This window comes from Calonectris borealis, chromosome 1 (assembly GCF_964195595.1).
Source record: "Calonectris borealis chromosome 1, bCalBor7.hap1.2, whole genome shotgun sequence".
Classification (NCBI taxonomy): Eukaryota; Metazoa; Chordata; class Aves; order Procellariiformes; family Procellariidae; genus Calonectris; species Calonectris borealis.
The window spans coordinates 142,757,083-142,774,747 of NC_134312.1; the positions used below are offsets into that span (position 1 = coordinate 142,757,083).

At 36.1% G+C, this 17,665-nt stretch overlaps 1 protein-coding gene across 2 annotated transcripts in view; it reads left to right on the plus strand.

The window, feature by feature from the left end:
• The window catches only part of PRKX (protein kinase cAMP-dependent X-linked catalytic subunit), a 60,489-nt gene that overhangs the window by 22,076 nt on the left and 20,748 nt on the right, over positions 1–17,665 (plus strand). For both annotated transcript variants that reach the window (XM_075133707.1, XM_075133718.1), the window contains exons 2-3: positions 7,730–7,898; positions 12,179–12,442. In XM_075133707.1, coding sequence (XP_074989808.1) covers positions 7,730–7,898; positions 12,179–12,442 — 433 coding nt within the window. The remainder of the gene's footprint in view (positions 1–7,729; positions 7,899–12,178; positions 12,443–17,665) is intronic.

Consider the following 17,665-nt stretch of genomic DNA (forward strand, 5'->3'; position numbering starts at 1 on the left):
GGTATGTGTTGTCAGCCAGACAGGTACCTGATTCTTAGCTTAACTGTGTTTGTCTTTTAAAATGTGATAGATCAAGTTTTTTAAAGATCGGGTCAATACAGTTTCATACACTTTACGTTTAGCAGGGATTTGGTATAATTTGAAATATGCTGTTTCAACAGGCCTCCTAAATTTAGTTCAGCAAAAGTAGTATAGAGCTTAGTTTCTACGTGAAAAAGGAGTACATCTTAAAGGTTTCTATTTGAGCTGTTTTTATAAAATATTTACATCTTTACAGTTTTGCAGTTGAGGCCTATCAACACTTCATGTGCAATATTTAAATAGGAAAAGGAGGAGTAATAATGACTTTGCAATGTCCTATTTTCAATACGGAGGAGAGACTTTTCATCCGCTCATCCGTTCATATTCTTTATATCAACATGTCGCAAATCGCAGGTAGCAGAAGGCATGAGAAGAGTTACAAAAATACCATGTAAGCATCAAGTGGGGAAATACCAGTTTTATGAGAATTGTTCTGAAAACTGTGGATGTTAAAGTTGCGTGAAGGGACATGGACATGCACTTAAATTTAGTGTTCTAAGAGCTGTTTAGAAGTGGAAAGGATTAAGGGTTATCTTATTACCAGCAGGCTGGTGACTTTCTGGTATCATTTATTTATTGGTCCCTGGTATTTCAAAATAAATAAATAAAGAATAAAGAGAGAGGAGAAACTTTCAAGGATTCTGCTTATTTTTTTTGAAGATACCCTGATGATACAGTATTTTTATAGAGACCCAATAAGTTGTAAGCCAAAAAAAAAAATTATCTGCAATTAAAAAGGAACTCCCATCATGGGTGTTCTGTTGAATGGCACTTTTTGGAAATCAGGAACCTGTCTCTGAACTATGTGAAAAACAGGAAGTTTGACTGATGGGTATTAATTAGCTTTGTGATTCCTGTGTTCTTCATTCTTAAGGATTGTAATTCAGAAAGATTTAAATGGGTAGGTCAACAACAAGAACTGTTGACACGATTGCTTAGTATTCTCTGGCATATCAAATCTTGTGCAAAGTTGAAGAGACTATACTAAATTCCAGCTTGTTAAATCTAAAGTTTTAGTGGTGTGTTGTTGTAGGCTCCCAAGTAAGAAAGAAGTTGAAAATATGTCAGATCTTTGGAATCTGGAAACAGCAAAGAGGTAGAAAATTTTTACAGCAGCATCTTTGAGTCAAAAGCTAGGCTGTACTTCGAACATGCATTGCTAATTTTCAACTTCAACTGAGCTGGGATAAAGAATTAATGATACTGAGGTTTCAGTTGAAAAATGGGTTGACAAGCGATGAGTCTATAATTCAAGAAGTAAGAGCGAACCACTGGTATGCCACTGGCAATAGAATTTCTGGGACAGGTAGTCTGAAAAGTGATGATCTTGCCTGGAATGTAGCGGGCATATTTCTTGCTGTGTAGTATCTCACGTTATTGCTAAGTAGAAAGACATTTTCTCTATCCAAGGAGTTCCTAATGTAAACACTAGCACAATGGATGAATGAACAAAGTCATAGAAGCAAGCTGCTCTGGCAGAGCTGCACATGGTGAACACTGCACGAAGCATCTCCATTTTATATGCTTTTAAGCTCTTTTAATCAGACTGTCTCCTTAGATATATGATCACTGAAGGATATACAAAAGCTTTGCAAAAAGTATTGTCTGACATCTACTTCTTACATTCAATAGTACTGAGACACGCAGTTCTAGACAGAACAATAGGCAGCCTGTAAAACCTTCTCTAAATTTCTTTATTTCTCTGGCGTGTTTTTCAGGTTTAGATCGGAACTGTCTAGAGTGGTATAGAAGTATAGAAGCAGCGGTCTAAAAGTTATGGTGATCAATCCACATCTGGTTTCTGGAACACTGTGAAGACACTGAATTTGAGAAGGTTGAATGGTAGTCTGTAAGGCATTTTCAGTTGACACTATGGGTCTATGGGTTGAAAAATAAAAAAAAAGTGAACTTTGCTACTGTGGTGTCTGAAATAGTCATCCTCATTCTGTGTTGCCTGTTCATGTGCCAACCACATCTTCTGTTGTAGAAGCCCGCAGTTGCTTGTGTCATATGGTTTCCCCGTATCTTTCTCTCAAGTGTTAATCTTCTGATTACCAGTCTGTTTGGGCTGGCTGGTTTCCTTTGCTGTACCATGTCTTCCCCTTCTTTGTTAAGAATTACTGACAACCCCCACTCCTCCTTTTAAGACATGTATTGCTAGGTTGTTCAAGTTCCATCCTGAGATGAGACAGATTAAATGGCAGACAAACTCGACATTTAATAGTGAGTTTGTAATCTGATACAATTCACCTAGTTTATCTCTGATATTCAACAGAATTAAGTCTGTCGTGCTTGTGGCTACCAACAAAGACTAATATGTGGCACAATAGGAAACGTATCTTCTAACTGTAAATAAAAGCAGATACATCTAATGCTTTTTGTAGGCATCTGTGGAAGTCAGGACCAACCCCTTTGGGACTCAGAAAGCAGCCCTCAGGGTCGTGGATCTCACATGACCTAGTTTATTCTTCATTAAAACAGATGGTATCTATCTGAGCAAGGCAAACTTGGTTTTAAGAAAGAGCTGAGGATTAAAAGGATGGGAAGCTGGAACAGCTGGGCCTAATTAATGGGAGCAATAAAGAGGCAAACTGAGCATTAAATTAGTCACCTACATCAACAGCAAAATAGTTGCTACATGACTACTTAATTGTTTTAGCTCATCGAAAGTTGCAGGATTGGTTTTCCTAGCATCAAAAGTATCTAAAATTGCATCAGAAATATTCCCACATTCTTTATTCTTTTTACCAGGCTTCAAAGAGAGTAAAATCCTGGAAGCTGGCTATGGTGTTTTGGCATGATGTTAGGGAATCCAGCTTGTTTTGTAAGGTTGAGAATGCCCTTCTTGTGTTTGATACCTGGGCCAAGCTGGTCCTCTGCAGTTTTTGGCCTCCTCCCTTTGGTGTGTTTAACATGAGAAGGTTACCTAATTGAGAAGATTGATGGCATTCCTTCAAATTCTGCAACCACATTAAATTTGCAAAGGGATCCAAAAATTTTATTGTTTCTGTTGTAAACAGATTATACTGGATTAGTGGTTAGCATTTTGCATGCTTGTTCTGTTTGCCCGTTCAGTCCTGAAAATCTTGAATTGTGTTGTTGCATGTTGCAAATAGCACAGGCACTCTTCGCTTGCTTTTGTTACTGGTGGCCAGAAACCTTCATTTGCTATATGCCTTAGCAGAGAGAAGGGGACTGCGCAAATAAACTGCTATTACCTTTTAGTAACAACTGTTTGCATGGGGTATAATTTTCTGATGTGAGTGTATTTTTGCTCTAAAACTCTGGCATTACGTGCTATAATAAAGAGAGACAGGTCGGGATGCTCGTGTGTGCGTGCATGTGTGTGTGTGTGTGTAGCCGTTCCTCTTCCTTCAGCAGGATAGTACTTGGTAGATCCCAGGACTCATCCAGAACGGTACACAGTCCCTGAAGTTCTCTTGTTTTGAACTAAACATTAAATAAATGCCAGTAGAATATTGTGCAAATCTGTAAACACTGTGTTTCCTTTAATTATTATGTCCAAGATGGGCAAGTACAGAATATTTCTATTTTAAGGTAATCCTAAGGAATGTTCACTTATCTGTCACAGAGGGTCAAATTTAGCCGGTTCATACAGCTGAGTTCTGAGGTGATCAGGGCAAAAAATTGAACAATTCTTTCATGGGGATTAACAAAAACTGTTCCATGAGCTTCCTCCTCCTTAGCTGGAGGGCAGGAGGCAGTGGTGCTTTGAGGGAAGACCGGTAACCTTGCCTTTTTCTGCTTCCAAAAACCTTCCCTCAAATTTTGGAGCTGGGCCTCTCTCTTACATGCTGCCACTTCACTGCTTCAATTTTTCAGTTTTCTTTCCATGAATGTGAGGGGCAGAATTTCCACCTATAAGACTTCTTTTTAGAAAACAGCTACGTTTTCTTGACTGTGCTAAACAACCATAACAATACCTTGTTGCAGCCTCCCACCTTGCGTGTCGTGTCCCATCCCGTTCCTCCCCCCTCCCCCCTGTTTGCAAGGAAGAGAATTTTAAAAATCTTTGCAGAAATGGCTAAAAGCATGAGCAGGACATCCAGACCAAATGTTTGAAATGAGATACTTGAATTGTAGTCATCTTTGTATGCAAACTTGATCTGGTTGTCTGAAGACTGGCTAAGCATAAAAAAAAAAAAGCTCAACAATTAGTCCTGTATGTGGCTGTGCAAAGGCATAAATTAAACTCCATTTGCATACTTTTATACAACTGTTTTTAAGTTTCAGCAAGTTCCCCTGCTCCCCCTTGTTAATGGCCTCACATGGTTAAAGTCTGTGGTTAGAAAAATATGTAGTACTCGCCATGCTCTTTGCTTCTCCTTGCAGTGAGAGGAATTTGACTGAACAGCTTAAATTGTGTAAGTAATTTCCAGACCATCACTATGATTTTTTTTTTTTTAGCACTTTAAGAGAGCATATTGTTTGTCAAAAGTGCTGGAAGGGTGGTGGTTTTGTGTCTGGGTGCTGTCACTACCAACTGATGTAGGCCTAATGGATTTTCTGAGAAGACTTGAATGGGAGAAAATTCGTATTATGAGAAGAGACGTCTGAAAACAAATGTTAGATGACTTCTTGGTCTGTATTGTATTCTTGATTTCCATAGTTGCTTGAAACTGTGCTAAAGATGTTTGAAAAAAGACTGCCTGCAATCGGTTCAACAATAAAACTGGTTAGGGAGGTTGTATGTTCTCGCCTATCTGTGTGGTCTGGTTTTCCCGGTGGCTCTCTAGATTAGGTGCTTGCCACTATTCTGGAATAGCCTGCCAGGCTTTGCTGCTCCTGGCAGAGACATTTTTAAAGAGGCCGTGTTTCCAAAGTTAGAACTATTGCTAAATAAGTCCCCGGCAGGTCCTTCTTTGAAAATGGATGGCACTTGCGATTGCTATTATTATTACTATTGTTATTTCTGAGCAGCACCATTTGTAAAGTTAGACCAATAGCATAATGAAAAATTAAAACATTCTAAAATAAAAATTTCTAGGACAAGAAGAACAAGTCATGAAACATGAGATCACTAAAGACCTAGGAACAATTACATACCTGTTCACTTATGACGTTCATGTTGAATATGTCTATGGAAGCACTTTGTTCATACAAGTATTAAAATGCATATAAACCCAGCATTTACTTATGGGGTTGGTACTGTTAATGTCCCCGAGTCCACATTTGGAAGTCTTAAAAATGTAAGATGATTTTTAGTTTTGGTGTGCAATACGGCTATAGTTATTCTTGACAGTGTTTTTCCAGATACTCAGAACTTAAATTTCAGCTCCTAATTCTGAAATAACCTAAGTTAATTTTTTGTCTGTGCATTCAATAGAGATGTAAATAATCAGTATTTTAGGTAGCTTGAACAGATGGCTCTGCTTGGAAGCTTTTGAGCCTTTTTTTTGTATGGATTTTTTTTTACTGCAGAAGCCCATCCCCATGAAAATAAGGTTGTTTACAGGTATAGTCACAGTATAATGTGACTGCATTGTTAAAGGATTTAATTGCATGATAAATTTTCCAGGGTAATCTGGTGCCTTACTTCACTATAACAGCAGGCTTTATCTGAGACCTATTTACAGTTTTCATGGTTAAAGAACTGTAACTCAGGACAGGTGGGAATGTAAAACGGCTTTGATAGAATCTTTTGTGCTTGGACAACTGTAATCCTTGGTGGGTTTGTGTAGTGCCAGGTTTTATCTCGAAAACTGGTTTTGAAAGCTGTATTGGTCATTGAGCTGCAAGTTCCATAAAACTGGATTGCTGAAGTTGTTAGTTTCTAGTTTGTAATATAATATTTTGTTTTGTTTTTTAGTAAATGCAGTGCTCTTAAACAATATTACAAGTGACTGGAAAGAATAACTGTTAAATAAAATGTAAATTTTTAAAGGGAGAATACACATAGAGAACACAAACTTTTTTTTTTATAAATTCTCAAGTTCTTGAACCTTCTAGAGCAGAAACTCCTTGTTTTTTCTCCCCTCCTCAAGTAATGCAGTTTTGGAAGTTCATTTTTTGGTCTCCCCCCCTCCCCCCCAAATCTATTTCCTTTCACATACATACTCATCTCCCTGTACCCACTACATGTCTTAGAAAATTGTCTTGAAGTACAGGTTGATCATAACCGGTCAGCACAATCTGAAATCAATTGACATACCAGTTAATAATACTGAAACAGGTCTATGGGCTGCCTTCCTAGGTGCAAAGAAGGGTATGACTGTAAGCTTAAGTATAAGATTTTGATTTTTTTGGAAGGCGTTTCTCAACAAGAGTGACCTTTTACAAGTTAGGCAATTGGTTTGAATGCCAAGCGGCACATATTTCTGTCAGAGAATAGGATTAAAAATATCTGGTGTACTGTTCTAATGGAACCTACATGGTATTGTTTAATGAGTGAAAAAACAATGAGCAACCACCCAACGAGCTGAAATGTGTATTCATCTTCAAATGTATAATACTGTGCTGCAGTACAAATAGTAATGTGGCTAAATGTGCTAGTTTTAACTTTCATTGCAAACTAAAAGAAATACTCAGTTCAATTATGTATAATTGTTTAGAGTGCAATGCACTTAAAAGGAACTTTAATGACTACAGTATTGAATAAGAGACAATCGTAATACATTATTGAAAAGACAGCATGTTTTTATTTTCCTTTTATATTTTTAAGAGTGAATTGGAAAAGGAATACATTAACTACAAAAAAGGGTGCCTGACATCTACTGTTTCGATGTAATATAACGATACAGCACTATAAGCAGATTTCTTTTAATTTGTTTTTAGAAGGGTCAGCAACAGTATTTTTTTCCCATCACTCCCTTATCCTACTGAATCACTTCATCTCTCTGTGCACATTTAAGGGAATAATCCCCTCACCTGAATAATTGCAGACAGCTGTTCTTAGTCACTGAACCTTGGTAGATGAATATTTTGAATTTTTATTGTTGTTGTCATCATTTTTGTATATTCTGTACTCTTCATGTTATGAGTTCCTACATTTTAAACCCTGACTGATTTTTAGCTACCTTGTTTTAATAAATAATACATGGAAAGTTAAGTATTTTTTTGTGTTGAGGAATTACTAAATTCATTACAATTGAACATTACATTGGTCAGTGATGATTTTTTTTCTTTTATGCCACACACTGTGGATATAATAAGCTGAACACTACTTTTGAGTTTATCCCGCCCCTCCCTGCCCTATCTAAATTAAAACTGATCTCTGAAATATAAGAGAGTGTTTCCCAACCTTTCTTCTGCACTTGAGAACAGTTTTGCTTGTTTTGTTAATATTGGTTACATTTGAAACATATATATTACATACTTTTTTTTTTTTTATACATCTCCCTTACCCTTTCTCAGGACCACTTCTCTTCACAAGAAATGCTTCCAGTATCTTTCCAAAGAGTGGCAGTATCACAAAACCGTTATTTTTATTAAATCATTATCACTAAAAATTGAGAAATCCCAAGAAAAAAACTGTGTGAAAACAGATAAAAAAATGTAATACTGATATATTGATGAGGGGGAAAAAACCCAAACCAGGAATTGAGTTCCTGTAGGTTTTAATTTAGTAAATTATCTAAGCTTTTTTTCATTTTTACAATAAGTTGATGTTTCTTCTTCAACTTTTCAGGCACGGGTACTTTTGGGCGTGTTCATCTGGTGAAGGAAAAAATGGCCAAACGTTACTTTGCACTGAAAGTAATGAGCATTCCTGATGTCATTCGTCTGAAGCAAGAGCAGCATGTGCACAATGAAAAGTCAGTCTTGAAAGAGGTCAACCACCCCTTTTTGATCAGATTGTAAGTTGTTGTATTTTTTTAAATTCATTTAACTCATATAAAGTGCAGTTAAAGTGTTCCAGAGTCTCATTGCAAGTTCTTACGGACTTAATCAACACCAAGTATTTAATTTCTATTATGTAATCTAGACTAAAATAGACTTCAGACTAAAATATTTATTATAGAACAATCAAGAATTTAAAATTAAGAGGCATAATTTAAACATTTAAGCAATGATTTATTATAAGCTTTAGTCTGTCTCTTATTTTCATACTGCAGAAAAGAAATTTTCTTAAGTGTGGGAAAAATACTGATGAAGAAATGTTAGGATTGGCTCATCAAAATGACTTCTAGGATGTTTCTTGATGTTAGAATGGAGAGAAAATAAGTATTTCTACATTTATATTTCCTGTAGATATCGAGATAAAGATATAATTAGATTTAAGTATCTGCTTTTTGAAAACTTTTGTGAACTTTACTTTTGCAAATTTTATTTTTAAAGAGTTTAAATGACTGCAGCACTTCTTGGACTTTGTTATTCCCATATTTGATGTTAAGTGATGGAACCTATTGAGAAACATGATTTAAACACAGTTCATGAAGAATACTTTTTTTAGTGGAATTGTGATGATTCTAATGATCCCTTTATTAAGGAGAGAAGGCGTCATACTTTTCTGTTCACGGCACCACAGCGCCTTTTGTGTATCTTGAGTTCATATTTCATAATGGGATAACTAAACCTCTGGGTAATTGCACAGTTAATTTCCATTTATATTTTCTCATGCATGGATACAGGGCCATTGACCAAGATTTGTTTTGCGTTTACCTGCCTTAATCAGTTTTACATAAAATTAGCCAAAATTAGCCTTAGTTAGTCTCCAGCTGCAGGGAGTGCAGCCTCCTCCCAGGGCTAAGAAAGTATCAGAGGGAAAAGAAAAGGCAAAAGCATGGTAGTCATCCGAAAGATGGAAAGAGCCCTGCAGGAGGAGGCTTTTTCCCTGGTGTGCTGTTGCTTTTTTTGCAGCATCATGATGCTATTAGTTTTCAGCCAGTGTTCAGATATCCTGTGTGTGGCATCGTATAAGATGAGTTCTAGGGTACGTGGAGTTTGAGATGCATGCGGGAAAGCAAGATGGAGAGGCTGAGTACATCTAGTTAGACCGGCTAAAATATGGACGGAACAGGGGGAACAGGATTTTATATGTATATCTATGTACGTACATAAATTCTTTAAAAAAAACCCACCAAACTACCAAAACCGACCAACCAAACAAAAGAAACCCCAGGACATCTGTGCTTCTAGTACAGTACAGCAAGTGTGGGAATAGAGGAACTTGGGTGAGAAGTCAGAGACAGGGATGCGAGGGTTCGTGTCCATACAGAAGCGATCAAAAATCCAAACTGCTAAGTTTTCTTGGATTTCGTTCATGCCTTATTTCCAAAATGTCAGATTTTAAAGTTGCCAAAGGAAGGACACCATTCAGATGGAAGTTCACTTGTGTGCAAGGCAAACACTCTTCATGTCTTCTAGCACTCTGCCTTTTCTGTTCACATGTTCGATGAGAGGCTGCATCAGCTATGCTCATCTAATTGTCCATGTGCTGCCTTTGTCCCTTGGCAAAGGAGACCTAGCTGAAATGAGGTAAATTTTAAGTCATGTTAATGTTTGTGTGCTTTAGGTTGAACACGCATTCGTGTACGGTTATCACTGACTGTATGACAAATAAAACTTTCTGCAGTTTTTTGTGTGGCCAACAGCTTTTTTTCAGCGTCCTCCTCCCCTGCCGAATACATGGTTTTTTTCCATGAATTCTTTGACTATAATTGATCAGCAAAAAGGGGGAAAACATTTCCATACAGTTCTTCAATTTTTCAATGCCTTTGAACTGTGTTATCTACATGGTCTGGTTTTTATATTTTCAATTAATGTCACCACCTTACACATGGATAATATCTTCCTCAGGTTGCAAAACAAGGAATATGTGCCAGTGCAGCATAATATGGTATTTTTTTAGCACTTTATGATGGAGAATTTTAAAGTAATGTTGTACGAAATTTATTACTGGTGTTCATCCTTCCTATATATTCCTATATATAAAGAGTTTTATAGAAGATTTTTTTTTTCCTTTTCCTGCTGCTTTTGAGAAATGTTCTTCCTGTGTGTAGGGAGGTCCTGAATCAGTTTTTCTGTAGATACTGAAGTTATTTATCTACTTATTTTTTAAACTGTTTTTTGGAAATGCTTGTTTGGTGCTCTTGCAACGACTGGTCACTGGAAACTCCTAGGCAATCTTTTATGACATGTTTGAGTGATGTATCGTAACTCTGTGGGTGCAGCAATTCATATTGTGCTGTAATTTTGACATGTATCTTTGATCTTTTTCAAGAGAACAGGAATTAATAAAAATCAACCGTGCCTTATAGTCTTATAAGCTTAAAATAGGTTGTTTTTCTGTAAGCGTTCACAATGGCATCCAAAATTTATGTAGTGAAGCTGAATTTTAAAATTACCTGACACCATGCGTATTATTCTAATCAGAGTTTCTGTGATATTTTCCTTTTGTGTTTTAAAATACCATTTAAAGCAATCTGTACTGCAAATATTAAAGTTCTTTATTTTGCTACTTTTCATGTATACCAAATAACATATCCATTTTTCTGTGGATAGACAATCCTTTAAGAGTCAGTTTTTTAAGAAGTTAATTCCAGTAACAATACTGTGTTTTAATAGTCTAGGTCTTCCGTTTTTTTCTCTGTATTCGTTGTCAGATTTTGTTGTTCCTCACCCCTGTACATGTTTTTTTAAATATGTGGTTTGCTTCGTTTTGCCCATTCCTGTTCCTCTTTCTTTGTTTATTGTAGGTGCAACTTTGCCTAACTCCTTAAAATACCTCTCAAGAGTGTTTTTATATAATCAATAAAGATACTATGAACATCAATAGCCAATTAATGATGTTGATGACTTTGTGATAGGGAAGTAGTGCCATAAAAACCAAAGGCAAGCCTGGGCTCTGCTTTCTTCATCACTTCGAAGGAATGGAGGAGCTGTTGCTGACATCTGATAGTCTGTCTCATTTTCTTGGTTGCCCTCAGTGCCGGTGTCAAGAAAGAAAATCTTACTGAGCAAAAGTCACTCATGGGTTTGGGAGCTCAGTTTGCTCTGCTTATCTTTCTTGAGACTCTATGCCTTGATTAGGAACCAGCTAATGAAGGGGGGGGCTAGGGAAGGCAAAAAATATTTGATCTTTCATTCTTGTGATACTGAAGCAGAAGCAGTTACTAGAAGTTAAAGTAACTTCTATTCTTGTATCATTAAAGTAGATAGGAATACAATATTCTTTAACTGTTATCATAGTGATACGGATAGCTGTTTGTTTTAAAATATAGAATATTCTTCAAGACGTTACCAGATACTTATTTTCTTCTTACCTGTTGAGTTGCATTTGGGTGTGTGGTATATGAGTTGTTTAATATGGGTAGAAAGAAAATGTGGAATGTGGAAGAGGAGATTCCTGTGTTCTGTAACGAAGCATTTGACAGCCGTGTGGAATGATTTTCTTTTTTCCTTAGCTGCTCTTTACTGCGCTCTAATAATGAATGTACCACAATAATAGTTCTTAAATTAAAGGCAACAGTCTGAGGAATGGAAGGTACTTATCATTAGGTTAATTCTGAGGTACAGAAATGAATCTTGTTTTGCTGTCATTTTTGCTTTTCTATTGCTTTTGTTAAAGATACTGTAGAAGAGCAAGCATTGTGATCTGATGCTTATCTAGTGACTAGTCACATTAGTTGGGGTTGTATATTTCCGGGCAGGAAGGGATAGGAAGGGGGAAGGAGAACTCTCTGGTGTCCTGTTTTTGAACATATTGTCATAAACATCTTTACAAAAGCAGATTCTGCTCACCTCCCATCATTTTGGCAATATTTGATTAAATAAAATGTAAGGTCTGTAACAGTTGTCTGGTCTTAGCAGACTGGCAGTATACCAAGTCAGTTATTAGGTGCTTAGCAGAGACCAGTTTTGTAAAATGCAACGCAGTCTATCAGTTAGATTTTCTTTCTTAGCTTGTGCTGTGCGCATCCTGAACTCTCTGTTTTACTTTTCAGGTTAAGTCAGCTGCTTGAACGTCTGTTACATAATCCTGCTAGATTCTTGGGGTTTTAATGTTTGCAGAATAGGAACCATAAATTAATTATGTACATAGTTGGAGCAACAGAGATGATTTTACAGAAATTTACTGCTAAAGCAAATCAGAGAGATAATTTGTTTATTCAATAAAATAATATTTTTGTTACAGATTTTGGACCAACCATGATGAACGTTTTTTATACATGTTAATGGAATATGTGCCAGGAGGAGAACTTTTTAGTTACCTGCGCAACATGGGACGTTTCAACAACAGCACAGGACTGTTTTACTCAACAGAAATTATTTGTGCAATAGAATACCTGCACTCCAAAGAAATAGTTTACAGAGACTTAAAACCTGAAAATATATTACTAGACAAAGAAGGACATATCAAGCTTACTGATTTTGGATTTGCTAAAAAGCTGGTGGATAGGTAAGTGGGTTTTTGTTATGGTTTAACATGCAAAATGTAATTACAGTTCGAAGAAAAAAAGCTTGATTTCAGAGCTCAGGTTTTCACCTAATATTCCGTGTGGTTCACACATGTCAAATCCCTTAATATGAAGGAAATGATCATCTTAAAATGGCTATATGGAAACCAGTATTACACCTTAAGTATAACTGGGAGCAATATCACAAATAAGCTACCATAGAAAAATATTTTATATGAGTAGGTTTGTGTATTTAAGTTGTCAGCATTCATCTTGCGAAAAGGGAGCTCAATGAAGTAAAATGAGCAAATATTGAGATATGTACATCAATACGTTAAATGGGACATTAATCTTCCATACAACTTGAATTGCTAAATGTTTTGTAACTGCTGTTTCCTTCTGCTTTCCTTTTAGAGAGATTTTTGAATTGTGGGAATAACATTTTAAAACTGGATACTGTGTTTTCACTAGCCTGTTGCTAAAATGAAACTGAAAAACCTAGACAGAAACAATAAGGCCAGCTTCAGCAGAAGTATTTATTTAGCTGTAACTTCTACAATATTGTAAGCCTTATGTCTGTTTTACTAGTGTATGTAAACTTTTTGATAATGCAGAGGTTTTTTCCCCAGTGATTTCTCTGTTCTCTCCGTTTGAACTACCCTTCCACGATTACAGTACATGTCCTTAAAAGGAAGGAAGGGCCATCATTGGGATTAAAAATAAGGGAGGAAAAAACTAGCCTGTCATATTAGAAAAGTGGTTTGATATTATGCCCTAGGGCCACCTCTTGAGGGAGACCATATCTGAGTGTTCTAGTTGAGGCAGCCTGGTAAGCGAGTTAGGCGTTACATAGGTGCTCATCCTCTTCACTCATCTGTTTTACCTGTTTGATGCTGCTTTTGCAACAGTTCGAGGGAGTGTGGGGGCAGAATTCTACAAGATCAATTTGAAATGAAGGTGGATCTGAGGGATCTACTCTTAATGGATCCCTTATGAGTAAAAGTCAGATGGGACAGATCAAGTCGTGTTATGGAGGTCATAAAGGTTGCTTCCCTACGGGTTACATGCTCCCAGTACTGCGTTGCCTTGGCACAGAAGAATGGTAGGCAACTAATAAGTACGCTGGTTCCCTTCACCCTTAAGGTCTAAAAGTCTGTTTTAAAACCATAGTGTTTTAGTATCAGTATGTTTGATTGAATTCAGTTTCCACTGGGCAAGCAGATAGGTCATCAATTGTTGGCTTTTTTTTTTAATATTTTGTTTTTAAATCAAAATAACTTTTTGCAGGAAGAGGTAAGGCTACTTCCATGTAAAAAAGTAGCACGATCTCTTTATAAGACATTTTCATACAAATTTTTATGACTTCCTTTTTACATGTAGATACTGCCACTTAGTGGTTATTCTTAATTTGGATTTCTGTGGGTTTCAGGCACAACAGAAGTAACCCTTCATTAAATAAAGTGATAGTTCACATCAAAGTATATTTTTCAATCTGGAAGATGAATTTATAAGAGTAAATTTGTTCAAATACCTTGTAGGGCATCAAAAGATGTTATCACTACTTTTTTTAGTTGTTTTTTTTTTGTGTCCTGTCTTGCTGGGGGTGGGGAGAAGTATGGGGAGGGTTGAAGTTGATCAATTTGTGTTGAACTGAATCATAGAACGCTATAGTAGTTTTACATTAGTACTTGCTTTACCTGTGTGCAACAGGTAATATAAAATGCAGAACACAAAGTTGGAAGGAGCGAGGACTTTATCAGTTAGAGCACGGTGGTTACCTATGCAAGTCTGATTCCTCCCCCCCCCCCCCCCCCCCCCCCCGACTATATAGTCTTCACCGTACTGGCTGTAGTTATTTTCAGAATGCTCTTTTTGTCACTGTAAAAATACACAGTTGTCAGCAATTTATCCATTAAGGCACTCCAGTAGGTTATTTTGTTTCACAGACTATTTGACCTAAAGTATAGGAGATGTTTTGTCATTTTTATGCATGGCAAACCTTTATACACATGAACCTTACATGTATATGTATGTATGTGTATTTATGTATACATATATATAGTACATATGAATTGTGAAAGTAAACTACAAAGTATATATGTTTTTCAAACAGCTGTGAAGAAGCATGCCACTTAGGACCAACAAATGTTTTCCTGGAGAAACATGACTTGTAAAATAAAACATGGTCTGCAGAAGACCTTCAATACAAGTACACATTACTTGATACATATTATTTTCCTATGAATAACTCTGGAGTTGCTTAATTGAGATTTTTCTGTAAGCATTTTCCTTTCTTCCCGCTATCATGTGTGAAAGGGTGAAATGTTCACCCTGTCCATCTGCAATTAATCTGCTCTTTAGAGAGAGTGGCTGGCTTGTAGCTCACGTTCCCGCTGTGGGAAGCAGCCTGCACATTTACCTTCTTATTAGTAAATTTTCTGAAGGGCTAGACTCTAATATTTTTTCTAAAGAAGAAGGAAAAGGAAGAGGTTTTCTTGTCTCCTTCTGTTCCTTATTGATATGTCCTTCTGTTTATCCTTGTTCTTCCCTTTTCAGTCATAGTGTACTTTTAAAAATTCTAAATTTTTCTCCAGAACAGTGTGTTCTGGAGCAGCCTCAGCTGCTGTTTTTTTCTTCTCTTTTCCACCTTGGTGTTCCTTAACTGAAGACTTAATGACCTTTTCAGTTTCTTGTAAGTACATTCACATAAAATAGATGTGTCACTACTTTAAAAAAGGGGCAGTGTCATGAAAAAAGGAGGGGCAGGGAGACTGGAATAAATGATTGTTACCTGAAGGATGTAGAAAGGATTTGCTTTGAATTTTATAACCATTACATTTTTAGACCTTCTTTTTTCTGTTCTTTCAGAGAAACTGAAACAAAAGTTCATAGAATTTTATATTTTTTTATGCACAGATTTCATTCAATTTTATGAAAGTTTTAAGTAAACTTATGATTTTTTTTTAGAGGAATGCTAGTCACTGTTAATTTTAGTTTGCTCAGTTTAAATTCCTAAAAAAAACGCAAAAAAAAACCCAAAACAAAACAAAAACCAAAACAAAACCTTAAAGATTTTGGGGATACTTCTGCACTGTTGCTTAAACTGGATTTACCTCATGACTGTTCTTCAGAGTGGACTTGAAAAAAAGGAAAAAAACAAAACAAGATGTAGCAAATCTCGTTTGTAAAGTGTATTGTGTGTCACTGTAGAAGCAAGAATGTCTTGCAGAACAAACTTTTGTGGGCTGGAAACAAAGTATAATTATGGAGAAACTTCCAGAAGAGGACACCAAAAAGGACGTTGTTAACCTCTAGCTCATATGTGAGAAGCTTGTCAGGGACTACAGAGGTGGATGCTCAATAGTGTAGAACGCTAAAATATGTTAACCATCGAGACTTAACTTCTTCAAATAATACTCTTAACAAGTCCCACAAATATTGTTTTATAGCTTATCTTTGTGACCAGAGTAGATTCTTTGTTTCATTTTCATGTTTTGAAATTACGTGTTCAGCTTTATCAGCTATTGCTCACCTGTATTTCAGCCTTTATCTTGAAAATCCAGAGCAGTGGAGTTTTTGTAGAAGTTTGAAGGAAACAGTCTCTTCTTATGTTTCTGCTTTATAATTTATCTTCAGAAGGATAATCTGGATGAATTCCATTCAGATGAATATACAACAGTCATGAAATAGTGATCATAAAAAAAATACTTCAGACAATTTGATCTTTTTATAGAATTTACTTGATGCATTTTCCAAAATATTAAATAGTTTGTTTCATGACCAACAAAAGAGGAAATACAAGGCATGATCGTATGGCACAAATACACAGCTTGACAAAGAATATGAGCTTCCTCCAAGTTTTTGTGTAGTTCGTAAACATAAATTTATTGATTGAAATTAAGAGAAGTAGATAACCTGCTGTTGGTAATAAATCTCCTAGTGCAACTAGAGGACTTCAAGTTATGTTGGCCTTTCCTTAATTTGTGGTTTTCCTTTTGCTTGAATAAAAAAGATCTTGTTATTAACCTGTAAGGTAATTGAGGGTCATCTTAGTTACATTGTCACCAGCAAATTATGTGGGTCATGGAAGTCATGGTCAAGTGTTAAATTGATTTTTTTGTATCCTAAATGACCTTGATAAGGGATGTAAACCACCAAAGACTGCATCTTTGCTGAATTTGTGCATTCGTAGCGCTGGCAATTTTGGGGGAGGAAAGGATGACGGTTGTGGGGCATTGTCCTGCAAACTGTCTGGCTTGTCCATTAAAACGAATGTGCCAGCCCTTCTTCCCAAATACAGTAAAACTGGTTCATTTGCAGAACTGGATAAATCAGTATGAATAAAAATTCATACAATAAATTGTAAGACACCTTTTTAAATTTGGGGGAAGGGGGACTATTTTGTTTTAAAAGGCAACAAAGCTTTGTTGTTTTTCTTAATTACCTAGTCCTGATCTAGGCAACTGCTAGATGGCAGTAGTGTGTAAAGCACTGCTGGATGTAAGAATTTTCTTGAGTATGCTTGATTTGGAAAATGAGAGTTTATATTTTCTAGCAATAAAAATTATGCCACTCTCTTATGATAAGAATTAAAGATGTATTCTTTACACTAATGAACGTAGTTTCAAGAACCATGGAGCACTTGGGTGTGTAGTGTGTTTAATGCATTCTGACAGTTTAGCTGGAGTAATTCAGCTTTTGTCATATCAAAATGAGGCCTAAAGAAATTCAATTCTTTATCATAAAATCATAAATATCATAAATCTTCATTTAAAGTCTTGACTGACTTGTACAGTTCCTCTTCCTTGATCTGAAGTATTTTTATGAATCAAGGCTAAGGCTTAAACAAACCAAACAAACAAAAGGAAAAAAAAGAAAAATACACCCAAAAGCTTCGTTTAAAATAATTCTGCAATCTCAGAAAAGTGTATTATTTAATCTTTTAAAAAAAAAGAAATAAAATTACATACCATAGGTGCATCTTGAATATCCATTTATGGTTAGGAAAAAGAAGGTTTAAGTTTAAGGTTTAAGAACAGTGGTAGGAAAAACCAGAAGTTGAAAGAGGTATGTATTACTTCTAAAAGTGATTGCTATGCATCCTAATGCTTTTGTTCAGGACCATATTACCAGTTTGATTCATGCCTTGGAGAAGATTCTTCCTGCACTCGCAAATAAATCAATTAGAGTTTCTTTTGCTGCAAGTTAGAAATTGTGTGCAGTGA